At 34.0% G+C, this 18,002-nt stretch overlaps 3 protein-coding genes across 4 annotated transcripts; all 3 read right to left on the reverse strand.

The window, feature by feature from the left end:
• Window positions 1-86: 86 nt before the first annotated feature.
• On the reverse strand, window positions 87-2,649 carry LOC8259169 (28 kDa heat- and acid-stable phosphoprotein). The gene is made up of 8 exons (XM_002522463.4): window positions 2,456-2,649; window positions 1,944-1,981; window positions 1,733-1,813; window positions 1,526-1,612; window positions 1,411-1,445; window positions 1,117-1,202; window positions 470-535; window positions 87-388 (listed from the first exon to the last, which is right to left on the reverse strand). The coding sequence occupies exons 1-8, from the start codon at window positions 2,520-2,522 to the stop codon at window positions 354-356; spliced, it is 495 nt and encodes a 164-aa protein (XP_002522509.1). The 5' UTR covers window positions 2,523-2,649; the 3' UTR covers window positions 87-353.
• An 8,567-nt stretch (window positions 2,650-11,216) lies between these two features.
• On the reverse strand, window positions 11,217-12,909 carry LOC8259168 (cyanidin 3-O-galactoside 2''-O-xylosyltransferase FGGT1). The gene has a single exon (XM_002522462.3). The coding sequence runs from the start codon at window positions 12,749-12,751 to the stop codon at window positions 11,378-11,380; it is 1,374 nt and encodes a 457-aa protein (XP_002522508.1). The 5' UTR covers window positions 12,752-12,909; the 3' UTR covers window positions 11,217-11,377.
• Window positions 12,910-13,479: 570 nt separating this feature from the next.
• Window positions 13,480-17,954, reverse strand: LOC8259167. Of its 2 annotated transcripts, none has more exons than XM_015721404.3 (8): window positions 17,552-17,954; window positions 16,901-17,104; window positions 16,261-16,746; window positions 15,849-15,959; window positions 15,533-15,721; window positions 14,644-14,871; window positions 13,960-14,080; window positions 13,480-13,873 (listed from the first exon to the last, which is right to left on the reverse strand). In XM_015721404.3, the coding sequence occupies exons 1-8, from the start codon at window positions 17,936-17,938 to the stop codon at window positions 13,761-13,763; spliced, it is 1,839 nt and encodes a 612-aa protein (XP_015576890.2). In that variant the 5' UTR covers window positions 17,939-17,954; the 3' UTR covers window positions 13,480-13,760. The 2 variants fall into 2 exon arrangements, with proteins under 2 accessions (XP_015576890.2, XP_015576889.2); XM_015721403.3 differs by having other exon boundaries at window positions 16,261-16,749.
• Window positions 17,955-18,002: the final 48 nt, after the last annotated feature.

The following is an 18,002-nucleotide window of genomic DNA, read 5'->3' on the forward strand; positions in this document are numbered from 1 at the left end:
ATTTTGGACTCGTAATTCTCCTTCATATTATGTGTGAACCAACTTATCATATGTGAGCATACATGGGAAAGTTTTAATGTTCTTGATTGATTATAAATGCTCCTCCGATACATTCCAATATAAGTAATATAGAAATTTGTATACAAATTGAGAAGTTAAAGATTCTATAAAGTGAAAAGCACTAGAAAGCTATTTGCTCTTGATGATATAAAAACAAAACCAATTGTGAAATAGTAACCAAGAGATCTTTAGCTGGTACAATTACTGGCCAGGATAACTATTATAAATCAACTACCAAGTTCTCTAATATCATGGAGGGCACTGCTCATTTAGCATGATAGTTTCCAGGAAAATCATTTCCGTGCTTCAGCCTTCTTCTGCTCTTTGGCTGAAAAAATATAAGTTTTATCAATTTTAAAAAAGCAGGGGAAAAAGGCAAAGCAGTTCATGCATGTCTCCAAAAATTTACCAGCCTTTTCTTCTTCTCGCTTTTTAGCAGCTTCTGCCCGTTGCTGACGGATGAGAGTCAAGCGCTCTGCATGAAGATTAAGCAATGAAGCTTAGAAACTTTAAGCAAAGAGGAGGTGCCAGAACAAAGAAACTCAAATTAAAAGAAGGCAATATTCAAAAGCCATTCATATGGACTAACAAAGGAATCAACATAGATACCCTATCGTCTTTGTAGGTCATAATACAAGCATAAAGTGATGTAGCCCTTTGTGATATTTTCACAACCAAAAAAAGCTAACAAAGGCCATATTTAATCATAGATATTACAACATATGAATCATGAGAGATTGCTTTTTTAATTTTTTTAACACAAAAGCAGTAGTAATTGAAGGTTAGTTGTCTAGATTGGTGATATCTGCATGAATGTGAGAATACAAGTAGCACTTGATCATATCTTTAGGTTGCATTATACTCCTTCAGTGCCTTCTGCAAATAATGTATACCCTTCAATTTTGACCATCAAACCATCGATGGTGAAGATGCTATGAAATGACACATTAACGTGCCCAATGAAAACAATCATTATCCATTTCATAATTCAATATCCAGCATCCTTATAGTCAGAGAAAGAGAAAGAGCTTCAGACAATGAAATCTGGATACTTGCCTAAATCTTTCCTTGCTTGTTCTGTCTTTCCTTGTTCTTGCAGCCTCATGTATCGCTCATGAGCTCTTTGTTTTTCTAACTCCTCCCTGCCAACAACAGATAAAACTTGCCATCAACTAAAAATCTCCAGGCTGATACCTCATAATCCTAATTTTGAATCCCAGAAGCAAGGTTTTGTTTCTTCTCAGAGGCATTATGACTGAATAATTTATTGGCTCCAGGGATAATAATAAGTCCTATTCAATAAATAGCAAGCAGTTCCTCTGCAGGGAAAAGTTGCAAGCATTTACCAACCTTTCACGCCTTGAAAGCTCAGTTGTTTTGCCAATCTAGAACAAGAAAGAAGACAGCATTACTTCCCAGTAAAACTTAATCGCTACAGTAATACGTAAATATACTTGCAACTTACATCAATATCTCTAGCTTTCAAATTTTTTGGCTTCGCCAGATTAGGATTCTCAATCTGAATAAGACCTTGAGTTCCCTTCCGCTTTTGCTATCATTAATAGACAACAAAAATGACATGATTCCCAGATTAATAAGTCATTCATTCCAATCAACAATACAGAACTTGAACATAATTTATGTAAGATGGCGACAAATATTATTTACTAACATCCTGTTCATCCCCAGATTCTTCTTCCGACTCCTCTTCAGACTCTACTTCAGGATTTTCCACTTTATATTCAGCTTCTTCCTAAGAGGAAGAACAATAAACAAATTTAATCACACAGCTATACTGATACTCACTCTCAAAACTAACACAAACAGTCACACCACAGGTTTCAACAGAATAAAAATAATTATACAGAGAGGGATAAACAGACCCTTTTAAATGTACGCGGACGTGTGGAAGTGCCAGCAACTGCAATTACATATCACAAAGAAAATTGATGTCAGTCAATATTTAAGCCAAATATTCACGTTAAAACCTAATATAATTTAAAGTAAATTCAATAGAAAAATAAAACAAAACAGTAAAATACTAGTATATACTAAAGATTAGCAAAATTCAATACATGCTCCATGCTAATCTACATACTAAGCATGTCATGTTTATTTTTTTTATTTTTTTGTAATTAAACACAAAGATCACATGAGTCTTCTTATAGCAAAACAGTCTAGTAATAAGATAACAAAATCAACGACAAAAAGACCTAATTATTGCGCTTATTCTCAATGGTTCCAGATCCAAGGACCGGTAGAAGTCCAAAAGAAATTAAAACGAAAACAAACCCTATTCCTCTCAATAACTTGAATTCTCCCAATAAAACGGAGAATAATTAAGCTTTTCTCATCGCTATTAAATCTTATCGACAGAAGTTTGTGGAAAGCTTACGCATCTCCTCCGGAGTGGAGAAGTGACGCTGTCCGGTAGGCTTGCCCTTGAACTTTCCCCTCCCCATCGTAAAACCAAAACGACGATTTTTTGTAAATTGGATCGCCAAGAAGCTGATTCTGTTTCCACAGAAAAATCTTTTCTGTCTAGTGTTTTTGCTTTGCTTTTTAATGGGGAACCTTTTTTTTCTTTATTTGATTCCAAAAACCCTAGTGGAGAGGGGCTTGCACGCGAGCGCGTGTGGTGGAGGGGTAGTATACAATGTGATTGTTTGCTTTGAAAGATATATAAGTCGTGCACTTGGAGGCCAACACGTGTTGATTTATTAATCCAACTCCCCAGCATCAAATGTCTATCAAGACTTGCTTACTTTTTCGTAAGGTAAAAGTACAAATAAGTCCTTAAGCTTTACTTCTAAGTGTAATTACCTACCCATCAGTTGAAATGTCTCTCAAATGCTAAAAGTTTTCAAAGTAATCCTACTTTGTTTAGAAGAAATTATTTATTTTTTCTTCCATATATTATCCTTCTGATCCTTACCCATTTTATTTATTTGCTCTCTTACCTATTCTTCAATCAAATTAAACAAACTGCATCGCTCATTCTTTTTCTTTTTTTTTTCTTTTGCTTACACCATCACCCATTCTTTAATCAACCAACCATTGGACCATTATGACAAATTCTTGCCACATTTCATGTATGTTCACTTTGAATTTATCTGTTAATATTTATTACTTTCCGATGCTAAATCAGTATTTTTATCGAAGAATTTTACCAAAAGCTACAATTTAAAATTAAAGTTTAGTTTAACACTAATTTTCAAAAAATTTAAAATTTTAGCCAAAATTATTATAAAGTTCAAAAGTTCAAGTTTCTTAGTAATTAAGCCCTCAGTGTTTGAAGAGTATGCCAATTAAACCCCTCGTATTAATGACAATTTGTTAGAGTTAGCTAGAGGACTTTAATTAAACTGTTTTTTGGCACTTAAATAGAACACTTTAAACATTGGTATGTAATTGAGATTTGGGCGAAAATATAAGGATTAATGCATACCTTTTTCACTTATTATTGTTTACGTTACATCTAGGTATGGTTCATGGAATTACTTAATTAAGTCATACTATTAATAAATAATATTATATTTAATACATATAATAGATATTGGCTTAATAATTCTAATAGCTTAGCTAATCTGTAAAATCAGTTTTATTTAATGTCAAACCCCTTCTATGTCTTTAGTAAGCCATTTTAAATGGGATTACTAATCCCATTAATAATGAAATTTTAACCCCAAAATATAACTTTATATTTTTACTTTATTTATTCAAAATAACTTTATAAAGTCCACTTTCTTCTTCTTCTTCTTCCTCTTCTTTTACTTTTTAGTTGAAAAGTTAAGTTAAATTATTTTTTTTTTTCAAGATTTATATAGAATTATTAGCTGGTAATATGACTATAGTGATTTAATTTTAAAATTTGTTTTCTTGCACTCATATTATAAGTTTTTCTAAAATAGTTCATAATAATTTTTTTATTTTATTTACACAATAAAATTGAATTATGATTATTTATAACTTTCATTAAGAAATTACTAAATTTTAATAGTTAACATTAAAAAATATTATGAAAATCAATTAATACTAGATGAGTTATATACTTTTTCAGAAAAATAAAAATAATAATAAATTAGAGAGATATAATTTCATATATGTAACAGGTAAAATAATTATTTTAGTAATTTATCTTATTAGTTTAACTATCCTATTAAATATGGGACCAGAAAAATAGGACTAATATTATTATGGATTAGAATATACAAATATTTACCTTTGATTAATAGAGGAAAAGAATTTGTATCCTTGTCGCTTATTACATTTTATGTTATTTTATCTTTTACTCCCGTATTTTCAAAAATTCATTTCTTTTAACTTAGTATTTGACTGTTGAAAATTAAAAATCTGCAATATAGAGTTAGACGACAACTTCTAAGGCCTTAGGGGATGGGTAATTAAAGGAAGGCAATGAGAGATAAGCAAAGGGAAGGGAGAAAGGTGGATAAATGTACATAATAATCTTTCCTTTTTTGGGGAGACAATTGGTAGTAAGAAAGAATAATATGTATCAATTTGATTGGGTTGGTAAGGTTGTAATAATAGTAGATTTATGTATTTTGTATATAAGGATAAAATTAGAAAAATAAAATTTTAGTCAACTGCCATTGGGGTGTAAGTCCTCGAGTGAAGGGGGTAGGGGATGGGTAATTAAAGAAAGGTATAGGTAAGGAGAAGCCAGAATGGGAAGGGATACCGTATCCGCTCATTTGGGTATATTTTTATTACTCGAATTTGTCTCAAACTCAAATAAAAAAACTACCTCAATCCAATTAAACATGTTTAATTTAAATAATTATTAAGTTTATTTATGAATATTTAAATAAATAGTGGATACTCTATCCGTTTATATAAATATTTTAAATAATTAAACAAGTATCCGTTTACCGACTTCGTTTGCAATAATTAAATTTCAAAATATATTAATAAAAATTAATATAAATAAGCTATAATATTCAATATATTAATACAATTTAAACATAAATTTAGTAAACATTAAAATTATATTTTAAATAATAAAAATATTAATATAATATAATAAGTTTTAATATAATGGAGTTCGGTTAACTGGTACCTGCGAGTTCAAATTCAAATCTGACTTGAATTTTATACGGATAGTAAAACTAAATTCTAAATTCGTTTATTATTATTTAAATTTATTTTATTAGAGTTCGATCGAGTCAGATACTAAAAAATACCTAAGGAAAAGTAAGAAAAGAAAAGGAAGATGAAGAATGGAGAAATAGAAGTAAGAAGGATAATATGTGTGGCATTGATCGGAAGGAATGGTAAGTAAAAAAAAGATTGGAACTAATGGTAAGTAAAAAAAAAAAGATAAAAGTAATACAAATAACAATATATTATTTTATAACTTAAATGATTGAGTTATACTACTTTATAAAAGACAGATAACATTTATACCAATTAATTATATTTAATTAGTAGAGAAATTTAAAATTGATAATAATTAGTAGAAAAATTAAAATTGATAATGTATGTGCATATAATATGGGCATATCTATTGAGTTATATTCTTTGATTTTTCTTTTGTTGGGATTCCAGCGATTTGCCTCATAACTATTTCAGGTTCTCAATCGGAATTGGCAAATATGGCAATAACAATGGATATGCAAACCTCAATCTTGAACCAATGCTCTGATACCACTTATGATAGGAATTGTAAGTTTCATCAATTAACTCTCCAATAGCAAAAATACTATGATAAGTTAAATTAGAAGAAAACTAGAAATTACTAATTTAATCCACAAATTCCGATCGTTCATAGATTGGAGTAAGAAGATAGATGCTACTTAACCCCTTTACCAACAAGGATAAAGATACCAAGACAGACTTTGAATTTCCTCTTATGCCACAAACAAGATAGTTTGATAAATAACAAGAAAACAAAGATTTAGATTTTGATACCACAAGCTAGAATAAAGCTTAATAAGTCACAAAGTTCATGCAAGAAATTAAAGATAAAATTGCTCACAATAAAACTTAAACAAAGTTATAATTCATATATCAAATTCAATCCTCCCCCAAAGAAAGAAAATGACTTGTTTATATAGAGTACAAGTTCATGCACACACTACGAAAATAGACTCACACACATAGGATTACTTTTACTCTTAAATGGCTTTAGTAACCACTACCCACATTAGTAGCCATTACTTTGTATGGTGGCTCTTAATAACCACTACTCATATAGAGTACAAGTCCATGCACACACTACTAAAATAGACTCACATACATAGGATTACTTTTACTCTTAAATGGCCTTAGTAACCACTACCCATATTAGTAGTCATTACTTGATATTAATTACTCCATTAACTTATATACGGTGGCTACATGTAACCCTAATTGTTATTAACATAAAAACAAGTTAAATATTATTCTTTGGGCCTCCACGGATGCGTTATTAGGTTGAAATTCTTGGACTTTCCAAATGTCCCTAATTAAACCCAATATGGCTTCTTGGATTTGGACCTTGTGATTGGGCTTTCTTGTACTATTAATGGATCTTAGATTTCTTTAAGATTTAAACTTGGATTCACATCATTCCTCCTTTCTTTAAAAGGATTTATCTGCAAATCAGCTCCATCATCTTCATCACCTACATCGAACAAAGACAAGTCACTAACATTGAAAGTAGCACTAACATTGCCATACTCACTTGGAAGTTCTAGGTTGTAGGCATTGTTGTTGATGCGTTGAAGCACTTTAAAAGGACCATCTCTTTTTGGCATAAGCTTTGATTTCCTTTGGTTAGGAAATCTCTGCTTCCTCAAGTGCACCCACACCAAATCTTTGGGCTCAAAAATGACTTGCTTCCTCCCTTTGTTGTGTTGCTTTTCATATTGGAGTGTCTTCTTCTCAATGTTTGCATGCACCTTCTCATGCAAAGTCTTGACGAACTCAGCTTTTTATTTCTCCTCTAAATTAGCTTTGTCCAATGGTAATGGTAGCAAATCTAATGGAGTCAATAGATTGAATCCATACACAACTTCAAAGGGTGAGCAATTTGTTGAACCATGCACACTACTATTGTAAGCAAATTCCACATGTGGCAAACACTCTTCCCAATTCTTCAGATTTTTTTGGATGACAGCCCTCAAAAGTGTTGAAAGTGTCCTATTGACCACCTCCGTTTGTCCATCCGTTTACGGATGACAAGTTATAGAATACAAAAGTTTTGTCCCCATCTTTCCCCAAAGAGTCTTCCAAAAGTGACTTAGAAATTTGACATCCATATCACTCATAATGGTCCTTGGCACTCCATGTAGTCTTACAATCTCCTTAAAGAATAGATTGGCAATATGGGTTGCATCATCCGTCTTGTGACATGAAATGAAATGTGTCATTTTGCTAAACTTTTCCACAACAACGAAAATAGAATCTCTCCCTCCCTTGGACCTAGGTAATCCTAAAACAAAGTCCATAGAAATGTCTACCCAAGGTTCATTTGGTATGGGAAGAGGTGTATACAAACCATGAGGCATTGCTTTGGATTTGGCTTATTTGCAAGTAATGCATTTCTCACAAATTCTCTCAACATCCCTTTTCATGTGTGGCCAAAGAAATAGTCACCCAAACATCTAAAGTTTTCTTAATCCCAAAATGTCCCATTAAACCTCCACTATGTGCCTCTCTCACAAGTAACTCTCTCAAAGAACTTTGTGGCACACACAATTTGTTTTCCCGAAAAAGAAAACCATCAAACTTATAGAACTTATCAAAACCCCCTTTCTCACATATCCCATAAACATTAGCAAAATCAGGATCATTAGAATAAAGATCTTTGATGTATTCAAATCCTAATAATTTTGCATCAAGTTTAGAGATCAAGGCATACCTTCTTGACAATGCATCGGCCACCATATTTTCTTTCCCTTGCTTGTACTTAATGATGTGCGGAAAGGATTCAATGAATTCCACCCATTTTGCATGTCTCTTGTTGAGCTTTCCTTGTCCTTTGAGATACTTCAAGGGCTCATGGTCAGTGTAAATTATGAATTCTTTGTAACCAAGGTAATGCTGCCATGTCTTTAGAACCCTCACCAATGCATAGAACTCCTTGTCATATGTAGGGTAGTTTAGACTTGCTCCACTTAGCTTTTCGCTAAAGAATGCTATGGGCTTGCCTTCTTGCATCAAAACTCCTCCAATACCTATGCCACTTGCATCACACTCAATCTCAAAAGGTTTAGTAAAATTTGGCAAAGATAACAAGGGTGCAGAACTTAATTTATCTTTTAGCAAGTTAAAAGCCTCATCTTGTTCAATTTCCCACTTAAAACCAACATTCTTTTTTATGCATTCAGTTAAAGGTGCGGCTATGGTAGAAAAATTCTTAATGAACCTTCTATAAAAGCTAGCTAAATCATGAAAGCTTCTTACATCACTTACACTTGTGGGTGTTGGCCATTCTCTAATTACTTTTACCTTTTCTTGATCAACATGAATGCCCTTGTCATTGACAATATATCCAAGAAAAGTAATTTCATTAGTGCAAAAACAACATTTCTTTATATTAGCATACAACTTATCTTCTCTAAGCACATAAAAAACACAAGTCAAATGTTATACATGCTCATCTAAATTTTTGCTATAAACCAAGATATCATCAAAATAGACAACAATAAATTTGCCTATGAATGCTCTTAAAACATAATTCATCAATCTCATGAAAGTGCTTGGTGCATTAGTTAAACCAAAAGGCATTACTAACCACTCATATAAACCATGTTTATTTTAAAAGTTGTTTTCCATTCATCACATTCTCTCATTCTAATTTGATGATAACCAGATTTCAAATCAATTTTTGAAAATAAATATGAACCATGCAATTCATCCAATATGTCATCTAGCCTAGGAATGGGATGTCTATACTTCACCGTGATTTTGTTAATGGCACGACAATCAACACACATCCTCCAAGTTCCATCTTTCTTAGGCACTAACAAGACGGGTATGGCACATGGACTCATGCTTTCACAAGCATAACCCTTCTCCATAAGCTCACTCACTTGCTTTTCGATTTCCTTGGTCTCTTTCGGATTACATCTATATGTTGGTCTATTTGGAATACTTGCTCCGGGTATGAAATCAATTTGGTGCTTAATGCCTCTTTTAGGTGGCAAACCATTTGGAATTTCTTCCGGAAATAAATCTTCATAAACCTGCAAAAGATCAACAATAACACTAGGCAAACAATTGGTTACTTCGTTAGAAATATGCAAAATCTCCTTGTACATAAGTACAAGCATGTGTTGCCTCAAAAGCATAGCTTCCTTCACATCACTCATTTTTGCATAAACACATTTTTCTTTCATTTGAACCTTCCTTATTTTCTCTCACCATGTGTTTCCCATTTTGGTCAAGAGAATTGGAATTTTTAGGTTCACTCATCTCACCTTTTTCTTTACTCTCAAAGGTTTCCCTTCCTAAAGAATTTCCTAATGAAGAATCCATTTCTTCATATTGTTGCTTGATGCGCATTTGGTCTTCAAAAATCTGTTTTGGAGCTAATGGTCTAAGGTTAAACCTTTTTCCATCCATAGTCAAAGTATACATATTTTTGAATCCATCATATGACTAGCCCTTCTATCATATTGCCAAGGTCTCCCCAACAACATATGTCCGGCCAACATTGGTAACACATCACACAACACCTCATCCTTATATCTACCAATTTAAAAAGAAACCAAAACTTATTTATTTACCTTTACAACTCCACTTTCATTAAGCCATTGCAACTTGTATAGTCTTGGGTGCTTGGTAGTAGGCAACTTCAATTTCTCCACTAGCAAAGTGCTTGCTACATCGGTACAACTTCTACTATCCAAAATCATGTTGCACAACTTGTTAGAAATCAAAGAATGAGTATGAAACAAAATTTCCTTTGCTCCCCATGGGCATCATGTTTATTTTGCAAACTCAATGTTCTTTGAACAACAAGATTATCTCCCTTAGCACATTCAACATCACTATAATCTTCTAAAGAAGGCATATCATCATCACTATCCCCCTCACTCTCCGACTCAATATCACCATCCCTTAGAATCATAACTCTCTTATTTGGACATTCCCTAGCAATGTGCCCATGACCCAAACACTTAAAACATTTGATTCCCCTAATTTGGGTTAGTTGATTCTCACCCTTTCAACTTATCATATATATATATATATAAAATAACAAATGTGAATTTGTTATAATACCAATTTATATAGTATTCCCTCCGTTTCAAAATAATTGTTGCCTAATGTTTTTCTTTATAAGGATTAAAATATATAATAAATAGTTTTAACTATAATAAAAGATAAATTAATATGATTAAAAATACTCATATTTAAAGTTACTATAGATTTTATCTCTTACTATATTAAATTTTCCCTCTGTTTTTTACTTCATTAGTATTTTTGCTCATATAAAATTAATAAAATAATTAATACTTTATTGAGTTTTTAAAATGGTACTTATTTTGAGATAATAAGCGGAGGAGCAATAATAAAAAGATAATTTTCTTAATTGATTGTTGTTGTTATTATTATTAATTAATTAGTTATAGAGAGGTGAAATTATTCTTAAAGAAAAGTGAACTTTAATATTATCTCTAAACAGCCTCACTCTGACCATATTTATTGATTAATTAAGTCCAAAAGAATCACACTTATCATGGAGTAGAGGACTAAGAAACTAACAAATTGGACTTGTTTTATACCTCCTTTTGGTATTCAGAACCCCAAGAAACATAAACATTCTCTTTCTGCTCGTACAAGCATGCTCTTTATGATCTAACTACCTCAAAAGTATACGTGTGGATTTGCATTCCAATTCACTGAATTTCGTTTCTGCTGGTGATGATGCTGCTCCTGCTCCCCCTCTTTTAGCACTCTCCATATACTAAACACAACATCTCACTTTTCCTGATTTTACTTGGTGTTAACGTACCAACTTAAGTATATAGTTTAGAGATCCAAGCCCTTTTAAAGTTTAAACAATAATAGCCAGCAGCCATGGCAAATACAACATTACAGCAGCCGTTCAATAAGATTTGCCTTACTGTACCAGACTCTGTTTGTAGGAGTGTAAATCTGAATTCTAGTCCATTTCATCAGAAAATAAAAATAAGAAAGCTACCCCAAGATTCAAAAGCTCATTCTTGCTTAGTCTTATTTGGACATCACCTTTCACCAAATGCCAATTTCACAAATAAACAACCCTAGAGCACATAAGAATCTTACATCTAATGTTGGTAGGTAAATATATGTACTGAATAGCTATTGATCGAACATCAGTTTTGAATCAACCTAACAAGGCATGCAACTTATTGACAAAAGCATCAATGTAAGAGTTTTCAAGCCCTTTGCTCAACAAGAACTCTCTCCACTTCATGTGGTTTGTTCTCACCTCTTTCCCCACCTCACTATCATCATCCATTACAGCTTTCACTGCCTTGCGGACACCATCTTTTGTGAACAGTCCATCTTCTTCTCCTTTCTCAACTTCAACTCCAATTTTGAGATCTCCGTCCATCAATCTTGCATTAATTATTTGATCTCCTACGTTAGGCAAAAGTACTAATTGACATTTATTTACCATAGCTTCAGATAAAGATCCAGATCCACAATGGGTAATAAAACACCCAACAGAAGGGTGCTTCAAGATTAGCTGTTGCTGAACCCAACCCCCATAAACATATCCCTTTCCTTTTACTCTCTCTTCAAAACCTTCTGGCAAGGCTGACTCAATTGTTTCAGCTCCCATTGGTGGTTTCAGGGCAGCCAGAAAGGGCAAACCTGTAAGCTCAAGACCTAATACCAATTCTTGAAGCTGATTTTTCTTAAGAATACATTCGCTCCCAAATGCACAAAATACCACCTTTCCTGCTTCAGAGTTATCCAACATGTTGGAAATCTTTTCATCTAATACTGAACTTGGTGATTTCGGCACAACAGGACCTGCAAGAATCACCGGCTTGCCAAATTGCCGTTCAACATAATGGCAATAAGGCCCTTCCATCTCCATACAGGTTTTGAAGCTAATGGCATCACATTCATTGAAAGAATGCAACTGGCGCTCCAGGAATGAAATGCTGCTGCCATATGGTTTTGTAGTTACAGCAGCTAATCCTTGAGCTTCATGGGCACGTAGTTTGATTGAAGAAGGAGGGAAATTCAGCGGAGGCTTCATTAAATCAGCTGCTGTCAAGCTTTTCTCAAGCAGTTTTCTTTCAGGACTAATCAGGTAACCAACGGTAGCAGGACTAATGGTACAATAATGAACAGATTTTACACCAAGCTTTCGACACAATGCTGGTAACCAGTGAGTGAAATCAAAGAAGACAAAATTGGGTTTCAGGTTGGTCAGATGAAACTCAATGACAGATTCTGTAAGATCCATGGCAGTCATGAGAAGAGAATGCAATGAAAAAGGGACGTCAGTTGTTGTTTCAGAGCCTGGAGGGAGGCCATCGACGTGTGGAACGGTGACAGGAATGAAGATAATGAGATCTGGATGGAGATTGAAAGGCTGAAATTTTTTAATGGTTTTTGATGGCAAGAGAAATGAAATTTTGTGGCCTCTTTCTGCAAGTTTATTTGAGAGATGGAGAAAGGAGGTAAGGTGGCCTAAGGCAAACCATGGATACATGACTATGTGAAAGGTTTCCTCACCCATGCTTTTGCCTCCTGTACTGGTGAATGTAGGATACTGAAACCTGAAATTTTGGATTTTCTTTTGGGAAGAAGAAGATATTTTGTTTCTTCCACTCTGCAAACCCAGCGTATAAATAGAATAGAACAGAAGAGTCTGATATTACACCTAAACTATTTACTAATGGGTTAATTCTATAAAACAGCTTCTTTTAAAAAGTTATGCCACTATATTTTAACTATCTTCACTTTTATTAGAACTTGATTAATGGTGTATTTGGGATTGAAGTCTAGATAGTGACCAGACACGGTTTTCCTTTGTAGGTTGGCTAATTTTAGTAAGAAGCTTAACCAACATTGTTCAATGAAGGAAATTTTATCTGCCTCCAGCTATGGCTATCACCACATAAATCTCCACATATTAATACAACTGAATGCAGATGATTTACTTCTTGTTCTGTGTCGTCTTGATTTGTTAGGGAAACCAATTCATAATACTAAAAAAGCCAATTCAAACAAAAAGAAATGGTACTGGCACTGTTCATCTTGCTCATTTATATCATAAAGAAATTTTTTGGACCTATGCTTTGTTAAAGATGGATGAATTTGGAGCCAGGTGCGCATTCATGGAGAGAACCTCCAAGGGAGGCTGTGAGATTTCTATAATGCCAATCAGCCCACAGCTATAAAATTAAAACATAGGTTGGAATTTTCATAGATTACATAGCATGTATGACATGAACCAAGGGGAAGTCAGACCATTGGTGGCAAACCAATAAAATGCATCTCATTTACTAAGATATTGTGAAATTTGACTTTGATAGCATGAGCAGCCTTCAAAATACTGGAATAACTATACCATGTGGATTGACATCGAAGGCTTAAAAGTTACGACAAGGCTTCTAAATTCGCCAATTCTGTAATTTTCATCTAAGCATCTAAACAAACTATCTGAAATTTTCCATCTTGGACTTGAAACCAACATGGGTTTCCAAAAACTGCATGAACTGTATTCACATGCATTATGCAATTTGTCATTGAACTGGCCTTGCCAATGCAAAGCAAGCATCTAAATTTACTGACATCAAAAGCTCTATGACAACTATCTCGCTTGGAGGGCGGATCTTGAGGCCAGGTTCAACAAGACCTGCTTGCCAAAAGTACAAAGAGGTACAATATCAACTCAAGCCAGCTGAAAAAGCAAACAATAAAAATAAAAAGACCAGTTCTTACCAGGGGATAACTTTCGTCCAGCATACAGCTCCCTTGCTAAGGGATTGGCTGCCCAATGATTCACACCTATCCGGCTTGTAGGTTGGAACCCAACAATTTTACCATCAGTTGACAAAACGACCTGACTTGCAATCACAATATAAGTGAGTTAATGATATAAAACAGTTGTTCGAGAATGATAACCTAGAAAAGACTAATACAAGAACTACATTAAGCCTGGAGCTAAAGAAGTAGAAAATATGAGCAGTCCCCATCTCTTCCAAGAATGAATAAAATACTTATGGTCCACTCATGTTAATCAGACACCAATGACCAACCAAGAGGCGACGGGATAAGCCAAAATAGACAAAATGAAAAATGCACTGGCATAAATCATGGAGACAAATTCTTCATATGAGAAATTTCTATGTTCATGGATGTATATCTACTGAAAAGAGAGAACAAATGCTGAGACGGATAAACAAATTCCTTTTGGGAGAGAGGGGACTCGGGAAAGCCACGATGATCTAAATGAAGTCTTGCCAATTCAGTTAATTTGGCACATCTCATACCAATAATAGAATGTAGCAGCAAGATGATGCAGCCGAATTGAATTAGTATGCACCCAGATGCAATAAATTAATGGACCAGGTTCCATAGCAAGATGCAGAGACGACCAACAATAATTTAAGCAAATTAAATTACCTGATAACTAGCTATATCCTGTGCAGATGACTTCATATCTTCATCAAGTTTTTCTATGGGATCAGAAGTTGAACTGTCTTCCTTACTGGAATCATATTCGCCCATTGCTTTCAAGTAATTTGGGATTTCACCGATCCAAGCACCATTACTTGTTTCCGTTATTATATCACCAGGCCAGCCAAATGCATCCTTTATCTTTTTAACGATCAAAATGCAAAACTCTTGCAACTATCGATGAAGTTCAGGTATTAGTTCCATAAAACAATAACATTAAATAACCAAGTAAAACATTGACATGAATTATAAATAAAAAAGCAACTAAGGTCTTCAATAACCAAAACATCGACCACTAAGGAGTTGTTTGGCATTGAGGTTGGACTTAATTTGTTTTAAATTTTAATTTTTGAATTTTAAAAATTGCTTTTGAAAAAAACTGATAAATTGGTTCTTTCCAAAATCAGGTTTGAGAAGAGCAGTTTATCAATCTTTTTAAAAAATAATATATTAAATTAAAGAAATTCAAAACTTGCTTTTTCAACACCTAAGCACTTTCTGAAAATTTTTCTTTTTAAATAGTTTTCTTGAGTTCTGAAAACTGCTTTTAAGGAAAAGCAGGTAAAATAATATTTTTTCAGAGACAGGTTTGACAAAAGCAGTTTATAAGAAGCTTTTAAAAAAAAAAAGAGAAATCAATCTATCATTTCAAAGAATTTTAAGTTGCTTTTTAAACACCAAACAACACTCCCAATCAAACTCTAAATTGCCCATAGACATTATATACCAAAAGTGCCAGATAACATGCGCAAAGAGATGTACTTTTGCATGCACATGCATGGGGTGCTCTAAGTTGTTGGGTTGTACAAGCAAAATGTTCACTGTGTGTATTTACCTTTTCAGCATGCAGAGATTCATTTACTGAATGCTCAATTTCAGATGATGGAGGAGACCTATGCTCCTGATTGTATGTTTGTTGTTTGTGTAGATGAGGAAAATAAAACCGACTAAAAGCACTGATGGCGATGAGAAAAATTCCACTAATAAGGCTAACTGACAAGAATTTCAGCCAAGAAGAGCTCTTCTGTAAGAAAAATAATATATTAGTCTAGTCCTGATAAAATGAAGATAAACATAAGAAAGGTTCAATTGATAATACGAGGACATTATTAAAAATTCAACCACAAAATATTCCAAGTACAATTGCAAACCTTTGTGTTAGCAAGGTTGGTAAAATTTGCAGTGGCACGGCATGATAGCTCTTTATGGGGCAAAGAATACACATCTTCAAAATACATATCTAATATTTCAGCCAATCCAGCCTACAAAGTTGGAGAAATTAGAATCAGAAAGAAATGCAGCAATCCCATACAGCAATATAGCAAAGCAAATAAGACATGCAAAGCATATCCAACAATCAGACTCCATCAAGCCACTAGAGTACACATAAGGGAAAGAAACCAGGACAGGGAAGAACTTTGTGAAATGGAAATTATATCCTAATTCACACAGACTGAAGTCAGTGCTTGTATAGTTTGGAAACAGGAATAATAAGAGTGAATTGGAAACAATGATAATATAATACCATATGTTAGCAAGCAAAAGCCTAAAAGAATAGAGTACCATTTGTGAGTGGGTCAAAAGAACTTCCCATCTATTATCTCCAAATCTTCTCCAGCCTTCCATTTTCGCATCCTTAACTATATCAGCATCAATTTGTAGCCTATAAGCAGGTACATACTCACTCACCCAAGCACTGAAGTCAGAGCCACCAATTGTTTCCAACTTAGAGAGTGCTACTGGCGTCCACCATTTGTACTTCTGTCTCAATTTGATTCCCTTATCCTTACTTAAATTAAAATCTTCAAGCAACTTTTTTGCATTTCCTGCTATTTCATCTTCGAATAGTTTATAAATGACAACAGAAGAATCTTGGGATGCAATGCTTTTTGGCTTCTGAAACCACCGGAATACACCACCAGAAGTTTCCCCCATAAAATCATAAAGAAAGTTGCTTTCAGTGTTTTGAAGAGCAGCAATATAAATAGCTTCTGCAAGCACAGAGATAATGTGTTCATCCGATGAGCTGAGAAAGAAAGATGCAGGAACCTGCTGATACGAAATAATGCATATGTAAGAGAAGTGAACCTATCAGTGTCATCAAAGTGGCACCTGCAGGACAAACATATTAATTTGATATCACAAAACAGAGTATTGAGAATCTCAACATAGAACCAAAAAATGCAAAATGCAAGTGGCTAACCTCTCTCGGGTTTTCAAGGTCCTCCATATTTCTTTCAGTGCCAGGCCTAAACACAGCAAGCTCAAAGTTCCACAGTTGTTGCAAAACCACTTGTCTGAATGTCATTGCAAGTATGTTTTCAGATGCAGTTCCAGAGAAAATATCTTCTTTGAAAGAACGACTGAGTTTTGCAGCCTTTTCTTTAACTTTCTTAGCAGGTAAAAACTGTTAAAAGTCAAACTAATATCAGCATGACAACAAAAAATCCAATTCAACTAAGCAAGTGAGTTACTCCCACTACTTAATAAGTATCAAGCATAGTTAAAAGCCCATTAATTTAATTGCATAAATCAATTATTAACACATTCAACAATAAGCAATGATTAACTCCCTGAGGTTTAGGGTAAAACGTCAATTACATTTAAGTGTCTAACATTTGAATTATACTACATTTTAACCCCTAAAATCATACATTCATTTATGTTACATTATAAAAAACTTTAGCCCCTCCAACCATTCACTTATTAAAGAAATTTGTAATGACTATATTTATCAACCTGTAGGGACTCAATTGTTTCTAATGTCAAACTTCATGGTGCATTTGTAATTATCCCAAAACGAAAACAGAAACAAACTGGTTTATTAGAAATTTGAAAAAAACGAAACACTAACCAATCGAGTAGAGATGGTGGCGTGCTGGTCTCCGGGACCAGGAAAAAGGGTCTCAACGACCATGGCAGGAGCACCGGAATCAATGTGGTCGGCTGCGGCTCGGCCACCATCGGCAGCAGCCGCAACGACAGCTTGATCGAAGCCGACAGAGCCGACTAAGCTGACCCGAGCTAAGTCGTTCTCAAAAGCTCTGATGCAAGGGAGAGTGTTTTCGTCAGCGTTAGCTACCAATTGGAGAATTGCTTCTTGTTGTGGAGGAGTGCAGGAGAGTACAGGGATGCAATTTCTAGCATTTGTGAGGAATAATTTAGGAATTGGCGTTCTGGAAAGAGATTGTGGTGGAGAGAGAAAAACAGATGAGAAGAGAGAGAGAGAGTGAGAAGCCATTTTTAATGATGGCAATTGGCAAGGGTTTTCCAGTGGGGTTTTTGAAAACTTTGAATGTAGGCGC

The sequence above is a fragment of the Ricinus communis genome, chromosome 5 (genome assembly GCF_019578655.1).
Source record: "Ricinus communis isolate WT05 ecotype wild-type chromosome 5, ASM1957865v1, whole genome shotgun sequence".
Taxonomy (NCBI): Eukaryota; Viridiplantae; Streptophyta; class Magnoliopsida; order Malpighiales; family Euphorbiaceae; genus Ricinus; species Ricinus communis.